Source organism: Alexandromys fortis, unplaced genomic scaffold, assembly GCF_014885135.2.
Source record: "Alexandromys fortis isolate MF-2015 unplaced genomic scaffold, M_Fortis_MF-2015_v1.1 scaffold_171, whole genome shotgun sequence".
In the NCBI taxonomy this organism is placed as follows: Eukaryota; Metazoa; Chordata; class Mammalia; order Rodentia; family Cricetidae; genus Alexandromys; species Alexandromys fortis.
In genome coordinates this window covers 2,821,761-2,842,687 of record NW_026068066.1, presented here as the reverse complement: position 1 = coordinate 2,842,687, position 20,927 = coordinate 2,821,761, and the positions used below count along the sequence as shown (strand labels likewise).

Genomic DNA, 20,927 nt, shown 5'->3' with positions numbered 1-20,927 from the left:
AAAGTCTTTACAGAAATCCTCATTTCAGTTAAACATTTGGCTAGGCAGTAGTGGTGCTTTGAAGCAGAGGCAGGCAGATCTATGAGTTCGAGGCCAGCCTGGACTATACAGAGAAACTGTCTCAAAAAACCATTAGGGGCTGATAGGATGCAAGACTTACCTGAAGGTGCCACTTGGGGTTGATCCACACAAGACTCTAATACAGCTCCATAAACAGAAGTTTCTGTTGAAGAAGCACCTGCCTGATTTTGAAAAGTAACTTTGTTTTGCTGTTTTCTAGGCTTTGTTAGAAAACAACCAAATCTTGGGCCCCCATTTTCCTTTGCAGACAAGGTACCATTGGGCAAAAGTTGCTGCTGGCACCAACTCCTGCATAACAACCTGTTTAAGGCACAAAACATGATGCTTGACTGAGGGGTTGAGCAAGTCCTCCACAGGGCTAAGGACATTTACCTGGGAACAGCTCTGTGCTTCACTGTCTCTCTCTTCAAGGGTTAAGTTAGCAAGATCTGTTTCAGCAATGCTGATGTCACTGGTGCTAACTAGAGTGAGATCTGGTTCTTCCATTATACCATAGCCAGATTCTGTTTCCTGTTTAATTCAAAGAGGAGCATGTCTTATGTTTGGGTTGATACAGTATTTGTAAAAGCCCTTTGTCCTGGAACTTGCTCTGTAATCTACCTGCCTCCCCAAGTGGTGAGATAAAGGTGTGCACCACCTGGTTAGATAGTCTAAAACTTTGCATTTGGATGCTCACCTTACTAGACCTGGATGGAGGTGGGTGGTCCTTGGACTTCCCACAGGGCAGGGAACCCTGATTGCTCTTTGGGCTAACGAGGGAGGGGGACTTGATTGGGGGAGGGGAAGAGATATGGGAGGCTGCGGTGGGGAAGAGATAGAAATCTTTAATAAATCTTTATAATAAATGAAGAAAGAAAACCCTCAGGACCTATGGGAGGAGCAGTGTGGAAGAACTGGGTGTCCTTGGTCTGGCTTTGAATTCAGACCCTTCTGAATTCATCACCTGCCCATCTCTGCCTTCCTAGCATAAAAAGACCACAGCTTGTTGACTGTAACATTGGAAATGAGTAGCCTAATGAACAACCAAACTTGCATGGCTGTTTTCAATTCTGCTGGAAAGATTTCTCAGGAAGAGGGTACTGTTTTACAAAACACACTTACCCAGACAGGAATAGAGCTCGGAAATGAATTCGTAATGTGTTCTGCTTCTGATACCTGAGATGGGTTTGTAGTTTCAGTTTTAAATCTGTTCTGAATAGACATTTCATTTTGAACACTCAATGAATGAGACCCCTCAGAGTTTTCTACAGGTGGATTTATAATAGCTTCATTCTTATCTTGAGTGAGCCTTTGGCTTTGTGGCAGTGTAACCACTTTTCTTAACAGCTCCTCAAAGCCCAGCATAGAGGTAGAAGAGCCTGGAGAGCTCCGCAGGAGGTGTAACTGATTAAATACAGTGGAACCATCGGGAGAACTGCAGCCTGGACTCTGGTTCTTTGTTGAGGACTGAAAATGAACACCTTTTTTCTTATTTTGTATTATTTCTGTCTGTTCAGAATAGTCATGGTTTTCCCTGCCTTGGGAGGCACCTCTTGCTTCGATGCTGTAAATACTTGGTAGATCAGCATGTTGGCTTTCCTGTGAAGAGAATTCTGGTAGAAGCTGCTTGAAAGATTGTTCAGGTCCTGCAGTAAAAAAAAGTTCACAAAGTCAGCATAAATACTGGATAGAGAACGTCACATTTTAAGTAGAATGCAAACAGGGTTTTATGACCTACAGTTTTAGATGGGAAAGTTGATATATAAGCACAATAAATCACCAGGGTTCTGAATAACAAATACTTTAGTTAAGTATATATTACATAATTACATTATTTAATGAACAGATCCTCAAAAAGGAAAGTCCTGGGCTTTCACGTACCTTCAGCAGCAAAACTCTGTGTTGCAGCATGAGCTAGGCTAACATCAGGCTGCTCTGAATTGGCCCTAAGTGCTGTGAAACAAGCTGTGCTTCTGGAGGATTCCTTAACATCATGTTTCTTAGATGAAGATTCGGAGCTCTGCTGAAAACAAAGGCTGAAATACTGACTCTATTATAACAACCCATACCCTGCCCGGAATGATCTAATTGCCGTGAGCTAATTAACCACTTCCTCTGATTTTTGTAAACCTACTTAATGCTGAGTGTGGGGGCTGGGATGGGGAAGGGGAATAGCACCTCTTGGAGCTACTAAGTCCACAAAAACAGCTGTTGTTTCTGCCTTTAGAAAAACAGTACTAATCCTATAATTTGTGTTGTCAAATGGTTTTAGTGAACTGTCAGCATGCTTACCGATGTCAGTATGAAAAGTATTTCCTCCCTTGGTGTTGAAGAATGAGTGCAAGGACTATTCAGTCCCAACCCCCTGGAAAGACAGGCTGGTCGTGATGGTATGCACCACCACGTGGGTCAGCCTGTCTTGGCAACTTAAGCTTGGACTACAAAAAAAGAACAGGATTAAACAAATCACTTATGTAAACTTTAATTTACCTCATGAAAGTCTCTGTTGTCTTGAGAAATCCCAGAGGAGAATGGTGATAAGTCAAAATCTAGATATGGCTTCAAGGGTTTAAAGAGCTGGTGATGCAAGTGTGGAAATACATGTTCCAGTTCTGGAAAATCAAGGTCCACGCCTGAAACTTGGAGGGAGGGAAAGAAAGGGAAGGTTTAGTGAGACTTGGAAAAGGGTTCAGACATTTCTGATACAGCAGGATTACTTCCATTTGTTTTCCATGCTCAGTCATGATTGTTACCGGGTATAAATGGAATCTTCTAGTGAGTCTAGAAACTAAAATTCAAATCTCCACTTTACCAGCTTCAGAGGCTTCTATGATTAATTAGGAATGAAAGCCACATAAGACTATCTGGGAAAGCTTAACTATAAGCTTTGAGTTCTTGCTCAGCTCACTTCATGATTAATAATGTAAAATGGGAAATGTTCACTATACTGTCTTGTTACTGGGGTGCACGTACTGGATCTTATGTGCAAATCTCATTTAATTTCAAATTCTTCAAGGGTTTCATGGCAGGAATCTCACTCAAATCCCTGCCTTAGTTGTAGGGAGATGTCTCCATTAATAATCTCTTCACACTTTTTTTGTTGTTTAAAAATTACCTTCATTTATTTATGTGTTTGATGTACTTGTGCATGCCACGGTGCACCTGCCACAATGCTTGTGTATAGGACAGTGATAACTTTCAGAAGTCAGATCTCTCAACCATGTGGGTTCTGGGGACTGAACATAAGGTGGGTCATGGGTTGACAGCAAGTACCTTTAATGTCAAGCCATCTGGCTGGCCCCTACCATTCTCCAGATGCCTTGTCTCATAAATGCCCTCAATATCTATGGCATAAATGATGTGCAGGTGATAAAAAATACGAAGCTCAAACAATACTTAAAACTAAAGACGATGAAAGGTGAAAGCTAGGAAAATATTCTTTTACCCTGCAAGTCTCTTTTTTCAGGTATCAAATTTGCTTCATGTAAATCACTGTCTATGATCTGTTGAACATGTGTATGATCGGATGCCTTTTCTTCCTCCTTGGGCAATAGAGACTCACTAGCACCCAAGGGGTGCAGCTGCTGATAAATGACTGGCGTTGAAGGCACTGCACAACTAAAAGGAGAAGTCTCTTCTTGTTTAGTGGTAGAGTCTTGTTCTTGAAGCTCCGTCTGTTCCGAAAATGACTCTAAAATTTGAGTTTAATCAAAACATTTAATTAACATTTGTAACACATTAATAGCTGGCTACTTCCTCACAAACATGGCTACTTCAGTATATTGCTGAAACTGATGCAATCAAGAAATCTGTTCAGAGACATTTCCACTAAATGGGAAGATGTGCCAAAGTGCATGAGTGACTGTTGTTTATAGTATTCTATTCAACACTGATTTTTCCTTTGTAGGCTTGAGACAGCTTTCTCCCAAACACACCACCAGGACACAGCATGGAGAAGCAGTGCTTCTTCCATCACCACACTGGCACGCAGCCAGTGCCGCTCCTTCACTGCATTCGCAAAGTTTGATAGTACCTGGATCTGTAAGGCTCAAATCTGTGACTTCATAGCTTAAGAAGCTTCCAGTAGAAACAGTTACTGAAGATAACAGCTCCTGAGACATCTCTTGTGTTTCAGCCTAAAATTTCAAAGACAATATTAGATCATAATGTATCAGGACAACAATAAAGACCACAAATGATCAACAGTGCTAATTGTTAATTCTGAGCTCAGGTCAAGTGTAGAAACCTTCATAGTGACAAGGTTCAGTATTAACGCCTTTTCATCATTGCTCAGAAATGATTTCTCCTCTTCTCTCTCTCTCTCTCTCTCTCTCTCTCTCTCTCTCTCTCTCTCTCTCTCTCTCTCACACACACACACACACACACACACACCCTTCTCTCAGCACACATAGACCCGAACTGTTTTAAGCTATATTGTAGTTTTGCTTCTCAGAACTGTAGAGATCATGCACCAAGCAGACCAAAAGGTCTTCTGATGCTCAGATTTGGCTATTTTCATCATTGATCCACCTCAGTAGATCTCAGAGAACAAAGTTTCTAACAAACTAAACAGAAACACAGAACCAAACAGCTCAATATAGTACACAAAGTAGCATCCCTGACCTTGTCATCTGGCTTCCCAGCTGGACCCAAGTATGTAGTTGCTGCTTCTTCTGAGACAGCATGACTCAGTACTGCATGATTCTCAACATCAGGCTCCTTGACTTTAGCTGAAAGATGGATTGGAGGGTTCAAAACGGGTAGGGGAAATTAGGAGAAAGTAAAATTTTAGCAACAGAGTATCATTCCCTACATGTCTACACCTTATTTTTATATTTTTCTTCTTAAATTGTTGCCTTATCTCTGGCCACTGGGGAAAAAAAATTTTATTTATCGTCTATAATACTCATTAGTCATTACTTTAAAAAAATTAGTCACTGCTAGTCTAGAGGTAAAACTCTTAAAATATTTAAGTATTAAGAGTTGAGAAAGTCAAAGGAAAAAGTATATCAAAATGTCAAAAATGACAATGTCCTATACTGTAGTTTCACTGTAACACAAAATGCAGATGCTGGAGTCAGTCCCTCTCTCAGAAACCCTCCAGAAGCTACAATTCACATATCAACTATTTGTGTTTAAATGAAGCTAAAATAAGAAGAAATTGCAGAAAAATAACTACTAAAAAGAATGTTACAGCTACTAAAATGGTATTGGATCTTTTTTTAGGCCAGCAAGCAATATTATAGCTTCTTATCTATAGCTTCATGTCTATATGTATCCACAAATTCAAAAGCAAGAAAATTAGCTTTGGTTGCCACTGGGTGGTGGAACTGACTGACTTTACAATAAAGATTTTCTGTCACCTGGGAGACAGAAGCAGAAGAATGAGTTTCTGAACAGTCTGGTCTCCATACATCTCAGCCTCACCCTCATGACTGTTAGTGACTACATAAATCAAGAGAGCATGGGTGCACCACAATCATCAACAGTCACCAAAGCTACTTACCACTACTAAACAGACCCCAGCAACCACTTTTTATCCACACGTCCTGTGTGTAACGTAACACTTCAACTTACCTGCTTCATCATAGTCATGGCTTCTGCTGTTCTGGGCAGGTGGTTGGTGACGACCAAATGGGTCACATGCCAGTGGACTCCCCAGGAAACTTTGTTCTCTGCTTACTGAGACCCTTAAGGGGTCTCGATCTTGACAAAAATCTGATTTACCTGGGGAGAGGGAAGGAATAACCAATTCATTAAGTTCCAGTTAAAACTTAAAGTGTTTATGTATGTATGTATGTGTGTGTATATATATATATACATATATATAAAGTGTTTATGTATATATATTCGTAGCCCATGTGTGCAGTGCCCTTGGAGGTCAGAAGAGGCACTGAATCCCATGAAGTTGGTTGCGTGCTGGGGACTAGAAGAGCAGGAAGTGCTCAACCCCTGAACCACCTCTCTAGCGAATAAATGGCTGTTTTATAATATAATAGGTAATAGTTTTTGAAAACCTGAACTCTTAAAGGTTCAAGTGTTGGTGGTTTAGTCAGGCTTATAAACAATTTTAGTCCACCCAGACAGTAGCCAGGCTTGGGCTGGCACGAGAGACTTTCCTATTGAGAGTCCTTGATGAAAATGCCCCACCTTTTCCATGAAATTCAACAGTAAATAAAACTTTGGATCAACAGAAAATACAGAACCAAACCAAAAACTAACTCTTCAAGTAACTCCAGTACAAAAGTAGGATGTTACCAGGGTGGCATGTAGGAGGAATCAGAGAGGAAAAGGTGACTTTCTGTTAACTGCAATTGGATCATCAAAAATTCAGAATAAAAGAATTTCATTCAGTAGAATAAAAGAATTAAGGAAATTTATCCAGAAAGAAAAAAAGAAAAATCAATACAGACTAGTCTGTCACCTCTAACTGCCCTGCCCATATGTAATTTCAATCAAGCTTTACTCTGTAAATTAAAAAGCACTGCAAGGCTTTCCCACTCTTTTCACAACCAATTTTCACTTTGGGGGAAATGCCATTTTTATGAATGACCTTGTTTAGCCATGCGCACATATGTAATCTGCAGATGGTCTGAGCTATACAGCAAGGCTCTGCTTTCAGTCAGGATTGAGTGGAAGTGTACATGGGTGGGTGTAAGAGCTCAAAGAGGAGAACTAAGCGTGGGAATTTACTGAGTGTTAGGAGGACATCAAGGGAGGGGCCAACCCTTAAAGAGGAAGTGGAGTAATATGATTTCTCTTTATACAAGATGGCATTTTGTAATCTCAAACACTATTCAGTTAACTACTGGAATCAGTGACAAAGACTTTCCTCATAATCATTCTGAATTAGTAAACTAATTTCTTTTTTTTTAAAGATTTATTTATTAATTATGTATACAGCATTTTCCCTACATATATGCTGCAGACCAGAAGAGGGCACCAGATCTCATTACAGATGCTTGTGAGCCACCATGTGGTTGCTGGGAATTGAACTCAGGACCTCTGGAAGAGCAGTCAGTGCTCTTAACCTCTGAGCTATCTCTCCAGCCCAGTAAACTAATTTCTGAACAGGAAAAAGCTCAAAGCCAGTCATAAAATCCTGACTCATTTCATGAAACATATCATGCTCATTCCTACTAAGAATAGAAAGGCATTGAATTCTAAAGGGCCTCTGTTTCCCTGCCTTCACAGTCTTTCCATAAGAAACAAAGGTTTGACCCAAATGGCTGATATTAACATTACCCTCCCATGTACCTTCTTAAGCAACAAAAAGCTGATTTCCTCCTAAATAAGACCTGCTTTGGTAAATTTCATCAAGAAAATTATCTAGTGACTCTAAAATTTAAAGGTTGTTAAGAAATTCTAGGATTTCAGGAAGTAATTTTTAAGTGTTTGGACATAATAGTATAGTAAACAAATAGATATGTTCTAATTGTTGGTAAAGCCAACATTTTAGGCATCATTATCCTATAAAAGAAAAAGATCAAGGCCAGCCTGGGTTACACACTGAGTTCCAGACAAGACAAAACTACAAAGTGAGAACCTATTTAGAAAGAAAACAACTAAAATATTCCATTAACATGTAGAGAAGAGTAGTGAGAGTAGGATGCAGAAGGGAAAACAGAACTGAGTTCCATATTTGAAATGTGTCTAAATGGTGGACATGAAAGGAAGCACTTTGTCAGAGTGAGTGAGAGAGAGCAGAGTTGCCCACAGCACGCTGCTCTTGCCCATGTGTGAGAGAAGCTGGGGTCAGTGCACACTGCCTTTCCATGTGAGAGAGAAGCTACTTATTCTGGGATGAAAAGTACCATTGGAAGAACACCCTGGCCCCGAGACAAGAGTCAGACACCCTGCCCCTAACTCAGGAACTGAAATCCAACCAACTCCTGAGCACGAAAACTAACCAATCCCATAGCACTAGATCCAACTACTATCCATGTAAGCATTACAGCTCCGATGGAAAGTGATCCTGGCAGTTGGGAGCCAAAGAGTACCACAAAGTCACCATAAAAACAGTAAATTATAGTCCTGCTCCAGGGCTCCTCAATGTAACAACTCTGTTCCAGCAAGGGAAGGTTACTCTAGTGAAGTTGTTACAACTCTGTTCACACCCCTCAGAGTATAACAACTCTTGTGCTGCTTGGGGAAGGTTTCCCCAGAGAGGGTTACAGTTCTGCTCAGTTCTGCTCCAGCCAAAGATGTTACTTCTCTGCTCTGCTGCATTCCAGCGAAGGAAAGTCTCACCCAAACCTCATTCAAGAGATTTATTGGGAGAATGGCTGCCAGAGTGGAAAAAGGCAGCAGCAAACTGAACAGATACAGGGTTTATGTAGGGCTTCTTAGGAGTGGAGTTTTTCCAGGGTGGAGATTTTCAGGATGGGAATTGGTCACATTTCAATCCCCTTAAGCTTGGACAAGTTTGACAGGCTAGATTTCATGCCCAGGAATTGGTTTCATGCTCAGCTGGTCAGAGGCAGATGTGGCTCTGGTTTCAAGGCCAAGGTGTGTTTCTTTGGCTGGCCCTTTTGCCCTACACTCTGAGCTTGTCTCAAACTCAGGAACTGAGATCCTACCAATCCCCACTCTGAAAATCTCCACCTTGGACAGCTCCATCCCTAAGAAACCTTATATAAGTCTGGTACCAGTTTGGGGCTGCCATTTTTCATCCTGGCAGAGGTATCCACTTTCTTGGATTCCTCCCTCCTAATAAATCTCTTAAGTGATGTTTGTTTTAAAGACTTACTTTCACCAGAGCAGAGCTACATCTCTGTGAGAAAACCCCTTAGCAAAACAGAGCTTTAACTGTTAGACCCTTGAGCCACATAAGTGGTCAGGCCCCTCCCCTGAGGACCTCCAACTGCCAGGTTCCACCCACAGAATAACTGCTGGACACTGCCCCCCAATCCTACAGAGTAAAAAGCCCAGACTCTGGACATGAAAAGTTACCAATTTCCACTGTGGAAAAAGTGCCACCCTGAAAAATTCCACCCCCTTTCCAAGAAACCCTCTAAGCCCTGTATCCTGTTTAGTTTGTTGCTATTTCTTGTCTAAGAAGAGGCAGCCACCTCCTGTTTTTCCCCCTCCCAATAAATCTCTTGTGTGAGGTCTGTTGTGCGTGCAATGTGACTTTATGGTATTCCTTGATTCCTGGGTGCCAGGATATCTTTCCATCTAAGCTGTAGGGCTTACAGTAACAACTCTGGTCTGAGCAGGGCAGAACTCTAACAGTCTTGCCAAGCAGAAAAGAAGTAGGGCACACAACTGTAACACTTTGGCTGGGAAAACTTTTCCTTGCTGGAGTAGAATTGTTGTATTTCAGGAAGCTGAGCAGAACTATAGCATTTCTCTGGGGATACCATCCCCTGCTGGAGGAGAGTTGTTACCCTTGCATTAGGGAAATCTTTTCTGGAGAAATCATCCCCCACTAAAACAGAGTTGCTAACACTTCTGTTGGGATACCTTTCCCTGCTGAGCTGTAGATAGTCCTTGGCTTCTGACTGCCAGGATAGCTTTCCCTTAGAGTTCTAACATTTACAGTTTAGTGTATACTGCCTTTACCATGTGAGACAGAACAAAGCTGCAGTGCTATATTTTAAGTCAAAACTTTAAGTACTTCAATAAATTCGATGTTATTATTATTGTGTGTATATGTGATATATGTGAGTGCTGGCGCGCGTGTGTGTGTGTGTGTGTGTGTGTGTGTGTGTGTGTGTGTGTGTGTGTATCATGGCAGGCATGTAGAAGTCAGAGGACTACATTTAAGGAGTTGGCTCATGTTTTCTACCTGGGATCCAGAGATTGAGCTCCAGCGGTCAGATTTGTATAGTGAGCAGGAAAATACTTTTTACCTGGCAAGCCATCTCTCTGGTTCCAAATTTTAAGATTATTTTTATGTAAATCAGTCTCTCTTTTTACAAGTACTCAAAGACCAGCTCTTGAATCTATTTTAGCATACTGAAAATAGGAAGAAAGCTAGCAAACTAGTAAAATGTTGAATTTTGCCACACTGTACCTGGCATGGAAGTCCTGCCACTTGCTGGTGACTCCACCTCCTGTATCGTACTAAGCTCATGCTGGTTTAAGTCCAAACCACATTTCACTTTGGAGACAGGTGGCTTAGAGGCTCTACCACTCAGATCTTTGCCCAGACTCTCACCTATCAGGTCAAAGATAAGGTTAAACAAATGAAACATTGTGAACACACAGGAAGCTTTTCTTCAGTCAGCAGCTGCAGGGACGATGGCAATGATAAAAAGACAACAGGGACATCTCACCACTGTGTTCACCATGGACATCTGCTGAATGTGGCTGCTCACCACTAGACCCCTCCTGATCAGAGACTCCCCAGGCAGGGGCTTGGATGAAAGGAAGCCACCCTCTGAGCTCGTCTATATTCTGAATTTTCAAGTCATTTTCTCCTGTGGATTTCCTTGCCTGAAAAAGTGGATAGGAAAAGGGGGTGATCATCTGAAGAACTGACATCTTAAGTCAGAACACAGCGAATTACTAGCTTTACCACTACATCAGTTCTCTGCAAGTCGCCTGCCTCATGGGCCCGAAGAAACACTTGGAAAACACCAGGAATTCACCATTTTCTTTTGTTCTGTGACTATAAGTTCCTGTAACTATTTCCATAGTGGAACATGTTATTCAGGAACACCTGAACCCATATCCCCAGGTACAGCTCATAATAAACATCTCTTTTTTATGTTGGCAGACCAAAATTGAGTCATGCTCCCAACAATGAAGGGAGGACAATCCTAGTGCAAAAAATACGGCCACACATCCAAGTCCTAGCTCCTCTGCCTCTGTTGACAGACTAAACCTGAATGCTTCTGTGCTTCCCCCTTTACATTTCCTTCACAACTCTAAGACTTTTAACTTCTAGACCCAAGTGCCTCCCGAACATCTATGTGCTGCAGAATTCTGTACTAAAAAACCTAAGAAATGGTCTAATATAGAATAGACCCATTCATATTCATGAGAATAGATGGCGATGTCTGAGTGACCACACCAGTCTTCTTAACTAAAACGTAAGCAGCAGGTCTGCCTCTATCAGCCTCCAACTATGCCAGCTATACCATATGCTACTTAGGGAATTTGATTCATATACAAATGTCAATGAAGTCATTAGAGAACAGGATCTATTACATTATGAAAGACATCTGTTAACTAGTCCTTTTTACAATTTTTATCTGTGGTAAGTTAAGAATCTACTGCAACAAAACTCAGAAATGAAAATGGATATTCTTTAATGATGACTATTTAAAATGACCCTATGAAGTAGATAAATTTTTGTTTTAATTTCCATACTCCCAATAACCAAAGAAACGATAGTTTAGGATTAAAATGGAATCAGGTTTAAACATCTCTGTGTAATGCTCAAGTTTTAAATTCAGACCATACCTGACTGATATTCAAGAACTCTTTCAAAGTCTCTTTGTGTTTCTCAATTTGCTGTTTCAAGGCTGTCTGTCTCTGCATAAGTAACTCCTCTTGGGCTTTTTGTCTAGAGTGCAGAGCTTCTCTTTGTAAATGCAGCTGCTTCTGAAGAGTCATGTTGTCTTGCTGAGTTAAGACAGGCTGGGAGTAACTCAAAAGTCTGTTCTGCATTCTTGGGGTCACAGCCTCCCTAGAAGGAGCTACAAGTTCCTTTTTAGGTAAATACGCCTCACAAATGCTTTCAGATTTAGCTTCTGCAAAAGGTAATGGAATGAATGGGTGCTCTATTCCCTTGGAGAGAAACAAAGCAGAGATGGCATGCTCGGGAGAGCCACTTTTATCCTGGATGTTTAGTTTGTGTAAAAGCAGGTCTTTATGAGACACCATTTCTAAGTCCAACTGCATGGTCAGGTTATCCTGCTGAGGTAGCTTACCATGAAAGTTGGGCATTTCAGGGTCATCACTTTTGGTTGGGAAAGACTGTAGGGTCCCTTCAGAGTTGGCAACGGATAGTGGTATCTGTTCTGAAAACGAAGAGGAGCTAATCTGTTTACAAGATACGCTTGGCTCCAATGTATTTAACCTCCGCAAAAGCAGTTCCTCTTGTATCTCCTGGTCAGATCTAGTGGCTTTCCTTTGCACATCTAACTGCTGTTGATGTGCCTTCAAGTCACCGTGATGAGGATAGATAGAATGTTCTATCTCTGCAAATTTACATGGTTTGGGAAACATCAACTCTTCTTGGGCTTTCTCCACAGAATGAAAGGAATTCGTTTGTGCATGGAGGTGTTCTGGGTGTGCGGTCACATTACTCTGCTGAGGTAAAGCAGTATGTGATAAACCCAATGCCCTGCCAGGCAAAGCCAGCATCTCAGAAGAGCTGGAAGATACTCCATCTTCACTGGTGCTTGAGCAAAGTTCTTGTGTTCTTTCCGAGTCAGAAAGAGGGAATGAAGCAAGTGAATGCTGAGGTATCAGGGGAGATGGACCAACCTGCTCTGGGAACACTCTTTCCTTCCACTCTCTTAGTATTTCTTCATGAGCTTCTTGTCTACATTGGATGATGGCTTCTCTCTGTGTAGCTAACTGTTCTTGAAGGGCCTTCAAGCTGTCTTGTTGAGGCTGGATAAGTTGGGATATCTTCCAAAGTCTATCCTGCAATTCTGGTACCTGAAGATGGCTTGATGTTACTTTACTGTCACTCTGTGTTGTACCAGAGTCAGCAGAAGGCAAGGACACACATGACGATGGTCCTAATGAGGGCATGAAGGAAGAAAGACCTGTCTGTTGAGATGAACTTTCTCGAGTTTGACGACTAAATTGAAAACTCTCTTTTTCTATGAATTCCCATTCGTGGTGTTCCTCCAAATTATTTTGCATAGGAAATGTATGTTGTGAAAATCTAACCAATCTTTCCTGAAATCCTGGAATCTTAAGGCTTAAGGGCTCTGTACTGTCACTCTTGACTGATATAAACTCCTGGGATCTTTCCCATTCAGCTCCCTGGGATGAAGAAGACAGGGTGCCAGTTTGTTGACAATGAAGTCCTTTTTCTAATTCATTTTCTTTGCGTGCATATTCCTGAGTTTCTTTTCTAGCACCAAGTATAACCCTCTGGATGTGTAATTGTTCCTGGAGTGTTGTAAAATGTTCTTGTCCGTGGTGTGGAAAGCCATGAGTCTCCTCCTCAAGTGCTGGGGTGATCAAATGACTAGCAGGAACTATATTCTCCTTCTCAGATGAATACAGTTCCTGGGACCTCTTAGGCCCAACTTCTGAAACTGCACAAGAAGCATCCGAATGCTGAGTAACCACTGAGGAGAGTGACTTTACTGGTCCAGACACAGTGTCTCCCAAACTTCTTTCTCTATGTAAAAGTAGTTCTTCTTGCACTTTATCTCTAGCCTGAATTGCATCCCTCTGTGTAGCTAGCTGTTCTTGAAGCAACTTTAAACTACTGTGGATAAGGGGGATCTGCTGTATAAAACTTGAAGACCCATCCTGAGATCTTGAGATTTCAGACTGGCTTGGGAGAAGCCCTTTCTTGTTTGTAGGAAAAGGCTGTTCCTGTATTTTTCTAGGCTGCCTATCAGTCAACGTTAGTGAACTAAATGGCTTCTGAGTCATGTGATGTGGCCCAGAGGGCCTGGTCTGCTCAGAATGTACAATTTCATCCAGTTTACTCTGTTTATGTGCCAGCAAAACTTCCTGGGCTTCCCGCCTAGCCTGAAGGTTATCCTTCTGAACACTGATCTGTTCTTGGAGAAATTCCAAATTAGTTTGCTGTGAGGAGACAGGCTGTGAAAAACCCCAGAGCCTGTCCATGATGCCTGAGGAAACAGTGGCCTCACTTTCTGCTGAAGATGCCTGAATTTTCCCTGATTCAGCTGAGGCAGATGGCAGTGAAGTAAATAAATCTCCAGAAGATGATGGGAGGAATACTGGGAGACCAGCCTGCTTTTCCAGTTCTTTCTGTGTGCAATAAGCAAGCTTTTCCTGAGCCTCTTGTCTTACTTGAAGACTTTCCTTCTGTAGTTCTAACTGTTCTTGGGGAAACTTTAAGTTACTATGCTGAGCTTTGATTGTGCCTGAGGATGACAAAGGCTGATCATGCATTTGACTGATTACAGACTGGTTTATGGAAACTGTACTTTTGCTTATGGTTGTAAAGGGTTCTTGAACTTTTCCAGATTCATGTTTAACTGGGAGACTAGTAAAAGAACGTTCAGGTACCAGTGGGAGAAATGAAGATGGTTCAGTTGGCTTAGAAGATACAGTTTCACTATCCTCTGATGATATACGTTGGGAATCTAAAGTTTGGCAAGTTGTCGCCCTCAGTGGTTTAGAAACTTCTCCAGTATCCAGTAACATTTGTGGCCTATTGTAAGACAAAGTTCTTGAAAGTGCATGAGAATCTTTAGAGACAAATTTATAGTCTCTCTGATGTGCTTCTGCCTGAGAGAATTGCAGCAGGTGTTCCTGTGACCCAACAGATTGCTTGGCTAACATCTCTGATGCACCTGTTTCTCCTTGCCTCTGTGGAAAGTGACCTTGTCTTACTGCCTGAATATGACTTTGAACTAATGTGGGGGTCTGTGAGGACTGCACAGGTTGATATTTGTCAGGACTCAGCTTCAGTCTCTGGCATGGAACCCAGTGATCTGCTGCAGCAGCAGACTTTTGGGATTTCTGTATTGGTCCTGATATAACAGAATCAGTTATCAGTGATGTGGGTGACTTGGATGGGTATCTTTCCTTTAATATAGTTTGGTATTCAAGTAATCGTTTCCTAGCAGTTTCAACAGACTGCTTGTGTAACCTATCAAAAACAAATATAAAAACAAATATTACTAATTTGTATTTTTTTTTAAAAAAATTCACATTCTCAAATATTTACACATTAAACCTTGTAAGTAGCAATCTAAAAATGGTCATATTTACCACAGAAAAATACATTCCCACTGCCCTTGAAAAAAACACTATGGCAATTTCTAACAAAATTCCAACTAGATTCTTAAATAAAACAAATAATAAATCCCAAAGATGTAGCACAGTCCATACCTGTTTTGTTGTAAGAGCTGATGTTGATAGTTACGGATCATCTGCCTGTGACAGTCTTCATCAGAAATCACAGCATGTGACACTGGAGCAGAGCAAACCTAAAAATGAAGAAATCAAGTACTTCAAAGTTTTCTACAATGACAGGTAAGTCCAAAAAGCTCAGCACACATCTTACTAGTAAACCTGGTCATATCTACATGGTACAGCACACACACTGATGAAAACATTTATAAAGTAGGTGGAACCTAAACATCATGACTGCTATTTTCTGGCCTCCTACCTCAGGCTGTTGAATTTTCTTTCTATTTTCTTCTTCTTCCAGCTGAGCCCGGAAACAATCGGTTTCTAACCTTAACTTCTGTTGCTCAATTTGTTCAAGTAATTCCAACTGCTTCTGCTTCTGCTCTTCTATTTCCATTATCTAGATAATAAGAACACTATTGTTCTAACAAGAGACTCTCAAGAGAAACGGTCACATACATTGCATTAAGAATAAATACATGTCATCACCAAAAGGACCTCTTATCCATAAAGTAAGTAGTTTTAAATCTGCCATTGGCATTGCCAAGGGAATTATGGGAGAACCAAGAGAAAGGGAAAAGAAGCACACAGCAGACACCTAGGGGGCAAATGAGTGTAAGCAGAAACCAAATGCATCCTATCAGCCAAATGTTTATGTCAGATTAAAAGGACAGCATCAAAGAATCAGAGATTAAAAAGAATTGCATAGGTTAAACAAAACTGTAATTCCAGGGCCTGCTTACCTGTTTGTGCCTTGCTGACATTCGAATTTTGGCTGCTTCTTCCTGAGGATGAAGTAGTACTGAACACTGAGTCATGGTTGTGACAGGTAGAAATGCAGCAACTGCTAGAATCACCAAACAAAAACTACCTTCAATAATTCCTAAAGATGACTCCACTGTAGTACCCTTCTTTACTAAGAAAAAGATGTGAGAAACCAAGCTAGCTTAATTTGAAGATATGACAGAAATACCTTGTTCCTTTCCAGCATCTGCTTGGCAGAAAAATGGCTTGTCTTCACTACTCAGTGGTCCAGATTCAATTGTCAGCCTATCACTGTCCATGACTGTAACAGATACCACTGTTAGTATGATGATGTTAAGCTTAAAGGGAACAAAATAACAGAAACCTGCATTTAGATCAGATCAACCGTTCTATATTGGTCCATAGGAAGTGGATCCTCAGTGAAGGCTCGGTCATTTTTTGGTAGTTATATACATTGACCTCCCAACCTAAGCCAAACACTACAAGAAAAATCAAAGACTAAAGAGGTGCTAAAGAAATGTCACTGTTCCTTTCCTAGGATAACTATAATGTGAATTCCATCATACCAGGGTAGCCAGCTGTTCTGCACAGAGTGCTCACCCACCATCTACCAAGGCACAGTAGGTGACAGGTGATACCGTGCTGACTGACACAAAACCTCACGGAGGTTTGAAGGCTGAAAGATGGGGCAGAAATACCATACAACCTTCTCATAAAAATGCGGAGAGTTAAAACAGGAACTGTGTAAAGAAAACAGGCTATATCATATAACATCATAAAGACATTAGATTAGTGGGGCAGGTGTGATTTCCCTGAGAAAATGGTCTCTAAGCAGTCACTGAAAAGTAAGGAAGGAGGTCAGGTGAGAGGATGAACAGACTTAGCCACACACCAACAGGTATGAAGGCCCTGTGAAGGGAAACAGAACACCCCCCCCCCCCCCACCACCACCACCACACACACACACTCTTTGGGTCACTCAAGACACCGAAAGACCCAGACAAGAGGCATGGTCAGCTGGAAGGGAAGAATGACTACTCATGTGACGGCATTTTCTTCTTTCTTTTAAAGACTTATTGATTTATCATGTATAGTGTTATGTTGGCACGTATGCCCGCACGCCAGAAGAGAGCACCAGATCTCATAACAGATGGTTGTGAGTCACCATGTGCTTGATGGAAATTGAACTCATGACCTCTGGAAGAGCAGGCAGTGCTTTTAACTGCTGAGCTCTCTCTCCAGGCCCCGTGGTGGCATTTTCAAAATCTCACTACAGATTCAACAGCAGAATTCTTTTTACTGGGAGTCCAGCACTGCTCTCTATTTGTCTGGCCTCCTACAGTTTTGTAGCTGGAATCCCTCAGGTGGTCATAAGTAAGCTCCCTTCTCCCAGAATTCTTCCTCTAAAGGAAACTTCTATTGTCATGGTTTTAAATATCTGACTTATCAAATCTTGCTTTAAGCTATCCAACTAATTCAACAAAACTGAGCACTTTTTATCCACAAGGCCTCTGAGGACAGAGCAATGAATAAAATCTTTAAGCTTCTCTCTCACAAATGGGTTAGCTGTGACTGAAATAAACAAGAAAATTAAGTCTATTGCTTATTGGTAAGAAATATGAAGAGAAAGCAGGGTAAAAGAGATTATAAAGAGATGGGAACATTACTGGGAAGGCAGAGGGTGGTATTTTATATAAAGTGAGCAGAGAAAGTCTCACTGAGAAAGCAACAGGTTGAGTAAACTCAGGCAGAAGGGAGACAGCCATGGTAACATCTACAGAATGCTGGCCTAACACCAACAGTACAAAGAGTCTACAGTGCAGTGACAGCAAGAGATGTGGAAGGAAGAAAGGCACAGAGTATGTGTGTGACGCCTTTGTCAAACAGTCTGATTCTCACTGTAGGGCTTGATGCAGAAGAAGAAAATGAGCTGACCTGGGTTTTCACAGTCACTTGATGAAGAGATTTTAGTGGAAGCTGCTAAAGCTGCAGACAAAACAAGCTGCATGACAAGAGTCTACACCAGAAAACCAATGCAGCTGAAAGGAGGATTGGTGGAGAGAAATGGCTGGACTATGGATATACTTTAAGTGTGGGACTAGCTGAAACTGCTGATGGTTTGGATGTAGGTAATAAAATAAGAAAACCAGAATGATATAAACTTTTTTGCTCCAGCAAATAAATTAACATATTACCAGGTAGTGAATGTGGGAGACTTGTGGGGAGCCGAGGGGACAAAAAGCAGCTGACTTGGGAAACACACACTTTAAAAGATATGAGTAAATACATAACATTGTACAGTGTGAATCTGTTCTGAATGAAGGAAAACAGATTTGAGGAATGGGCTCTGGGGGCAATGATCAATGGGTGCAGCAAAAGAAAACACAAAGGAGAAAAACAAGAAATAAGTGTTTAGAATGCCTAGTAAAGGCTGTAGGCCAGGGGTTCTTGTGTGCAGTATAAAATCCAACAATCATTCCACTCAAAAGTGCGGTAGCAACACATCTCATACACATACATATGTTCAAAAAAAAAAAAACCCTAAAATATAAACCTCTAAGAAATACAACTGAAATCAGTTCACATCTCCACAATTCTCATTTGCTCATATATATAATTCAAGATCTTTTAGTATGATCCTAGTAATTTCTAAAAATATATTTAATGAAGAGTCCAAGAAAAAGAATATAGAAATGTAGGTTCCAGAAATAAGAATGTAGAAATAAAGAAATATAAAGTTGTAAGCAGACTGTCAGCAGCTTAAGGATTAACTATTAACAGTGGGTTACTTTGCTTTACAACCCATAGCTTTGTCTGCAAACTGAAGGTCAGCTTTTAGACAGCCCCCCGACACTCATGACCAGCAACTGATGTGAGCTAACTTTTAAATGATGAGATGTACCTTGGTTGTGCATTGTCCCATACTCTTCCCTGCTACGCAAAACTGGTAGTATCAGGGGAGTGTAAAGCCTTGGTAAACACTATCAGAAAGTAACAGAAAGAAAAAATGGGCTAAATACAAACACTAGTTTAACTGAAAAATCCTGCTAATGAAAAGTGTAAAAAAAAAAAAAGCAATTTGTATCTGAGTTTTACCTTGAGATTGTAAAAATGCTTTTGTTCATGCCTAATGCATGCTTCTTGCTATACAAAGGGGAGTTCGGAAACAGCCCATTGCCACAGCCATACAAGCCTATTTCTGGCTGTGGTCACAGCTAGCTGATAAGCTTTTGTGCCCCATGGAGATATGTTTTTCTTTTCTTTTTCCTGGAATAAAGTTTGCTTTTGGCTTAATAGACTTTGGTGGGCTGTCTCCTATCTTTGCATGACCCCCATGGCCCCAATCTTAAGATCCACTTTCCCATTCTTCAGAGTTAAATAAGGAAAAAATCTCTGGTAGGAATGTAAAGAAATATACACTCAAAAAACACTAACAAATGCCTGTCTTTTAATTAAAAGTTTTTTAAAAATTCTTACTAAAAACAGATGATGTGGGGAGGCTGGAGAGAGTCAGCTGCTTAAGAGTGCCTTCCACTCTTATAGAGGACCTGGGTTGGTTCCCAACACCCATACAATTGCTCACAACCAACTGCAACTTCAGTTCCAGAGGGTTTTTGTTTGTTTGTTTTTTGGTAGCCAATCATTTTAACTTTTATTTATTTATTTTTTCCCTAATCTCTTCTGAAGCCTTCTGACTTACTTCCACATGCACAAGGTGCACATAATCAGGTGCGTGCATGCACACACATGCACTGAAAAAAGATGTGAGTGATGCACACCAGGCATATGGCATACCGTACATATAACACACACACACACACACACACACGAGAGTACATAGAGAACAAAGATGTGGGCACAGACTTCAGTAGCAATACAGAAACAACAAGAAAGCAATAGCCTAAACATTACAAGTAACTAACTGATGTGGTTCAGTGACTTCCAGGAGTTCGCACAATGAGCTAAGTGGTTCAGGAGAGTCACTAAGGTTCTCAGAATTCTTCTGTGGTCTTTTAAGTAGCAGGATTGTTTCTTAACTTTAAATTTTTTAATTTTATGTGTATGGACATTTTTGCTTGCTATATGCCTATGTACCATTTACCTGTCTAGTATCCTCCCTTAGAGACCAGAAGAGAGGGTCTGACCCCTAGTACTGGAGCTACCATGTGCATGCTGGAAATTGAACCTAAGTGCAAAGTGCTCTTAACCATTGAGCATCCCTCCAGCCCATTTCTTCTTCTTTCTTCTTTTCTCTTTTCTTTTTTTTTTGTAACTTATTTATTTTTATTTTATGTGCACTGGTGTTTTGCCTACATGTATGTCTGTGTGAGGGTGTCAGATCCCCTAGAACTGGAGTTATAGACAGTTGTGAGCTGTCACATGGGTGCTAGGAATTGAACCCAGGTTCTCTGGAAGAGGAGCCAGTGCTCTTAATTTCTGAGCCATCTTTCCAGCCGCATAGCCTGTCTCTTAACTTCTGACCTCTATTCTTTGTTTTCTCATGCATGAGACAACCACCATGTTCACCACCGCCCCCCAATCCCACCAGTGATACAGGCTTGAAAACAGGGCTTTCAATCTCTGCTATGATGCTAAACCCCAAACTCAGGTGTGAGCATTTTTTTTTTTTTTAAACAATCTAAAGAAGGTTAGATGGGTCTGTGTGCCATCAGACAGACTACTGGGAAAAGTACCTTGCTCCTGCTCGGAGGACAGCGTTCTTTCCTCAAGGGTAGCGGCTCCAGATTCCATGGATTCCACGGTTGGAGCTTTACCCCCAGTCCCACTGAGGCTTGTGCTCAGTTCACTGTCATCCTCAGACACGGATTTAATTGTCCACAGAGATTTTTGGTTTCGAATCTTATTTAACAATCTTTTAAAAAGAATTCTTGAGGGGATCTGTTGGGTCTTCATTGCAAAAGGTACTAAAAAAAATAAAGTTTAAATCATTACATTTAGGCAAATGATTCTATCTTTATGCTTAATCACTGTCATAATTACTTAAAGCAAAAGCACAACTTTATTTTCAGCATTTAAAGGTTAATGTAATCAACAATGCTAACTAACTTGTC

General features: G+C 41.0%; 1 protein-coding gene and 2 non-coding genes across 13 annotated transcripts in view; all 3 read right to left on the bottom strand.

Annotated features, from left to right (window-relative positions):
* The window catches only part of Cep295 (centrosomal protein 295), a 46,890-nt gene that overhangs the window by 6,072 nt on the left and 19,891 nt on the right, over nucleotides 1-20,927 (bottom strand). For 5 of the 11 annotated variants that reach the window (XM_050120637.1, XM_050120641.1, XM_050120631.1 and 2 more), the window contains exons 10-26: nucleotides 20,550-20,780; nucleotides 16,064-16,156; nucleotides 15,834-15,937; nucleotides 15,350-15,490; nucleotides 15,070-15,167; nucleotides 11,473-14,827; nucleotides 10,341-10,500; nucleotides 10,079-10,222; nucleotides 5,638-5,787; nucleotides 4,684-4,790; nucleotides 4,094-4,196; nucleotides 3,506-3,751; nucleotides 2,551-2,699; nucleotides 1,942-2,083; nucleotides 1,183-1,706; nucleotides 454-591; nucleotides 161-242 (exon numbers count right to left, since the gene is read on the bottom strand). In XM_050120637.1, coding sequence (XP_049976594.1) covers nucleotides 161-242; nucleotides 454-591; nucleotides 1,183-1,706; nucleotides 1,942-2,083; nucleotides 2,551-2,699; nucleotides 3,506-3,751; nucleotides 4,094-4,196; nucleotides 4,684-4,790; nucleotides 5,638-5,787; nucleotides 10,079-10,222; nucleotides 10,341-10,500; nucleotides 11,473-14,827; nucleotides 15,070-15,167; nucleotides 15,350-15,490; nucleotides 15,834-15,937; nucleotides 16,064-16,156; nucleotides 20,550-20,780 — 5,967 coding nt within the window. Of the gene's footprint in view, nucleotides 1-160; nucleotides 243-453; nucleotides 592-1,182; nucleotides 1,707-1,941; nucleotides 2,084-2,352; nucleotides 2,499-2,550; nucleotides 2,700-3,505; nucleotides 3,752-4,093; nucleotides 4,197-4,683; nucleotides 4,791-5,637; nucleotides 5,788-10,078; nucleotides 10,223-10,340; nucleotides 10,501-11,472; nucleotides 14,828-15,069; nucleotides 15,168-15,349; nucleotides 15,491-15,833; nucleotides 15,938-16,063; nucleotides 16,157-20,549; nucleotides 20,781-20,927 lie in introns of those variants that run through there. The other 6 variants (XM_050120632.1, XM_050120634.1, XM_050120633.1 and 3 more) reach the window with 6 other exon arrangements.
* Nucleotides 4,283-4,352, bottom strand: LOC126487689 (small nucleolar RNA U2-30). The gene has a single exon (XR_007588473.1). It is a non-coding gene; the product is annotated as a small nucleolar RNA U2-30 (small nucleolar RNA).
* LOC126487690 (small nucleolar RNA U2-19) lies at nucleotides 4,508-4,587 on the bottom strand. Its single transcript, XR_007588474.1, has one exon. It is a non-coding gene; the product is annotated as a small nucleolar RNA U2-19 (small nucleolar RNA).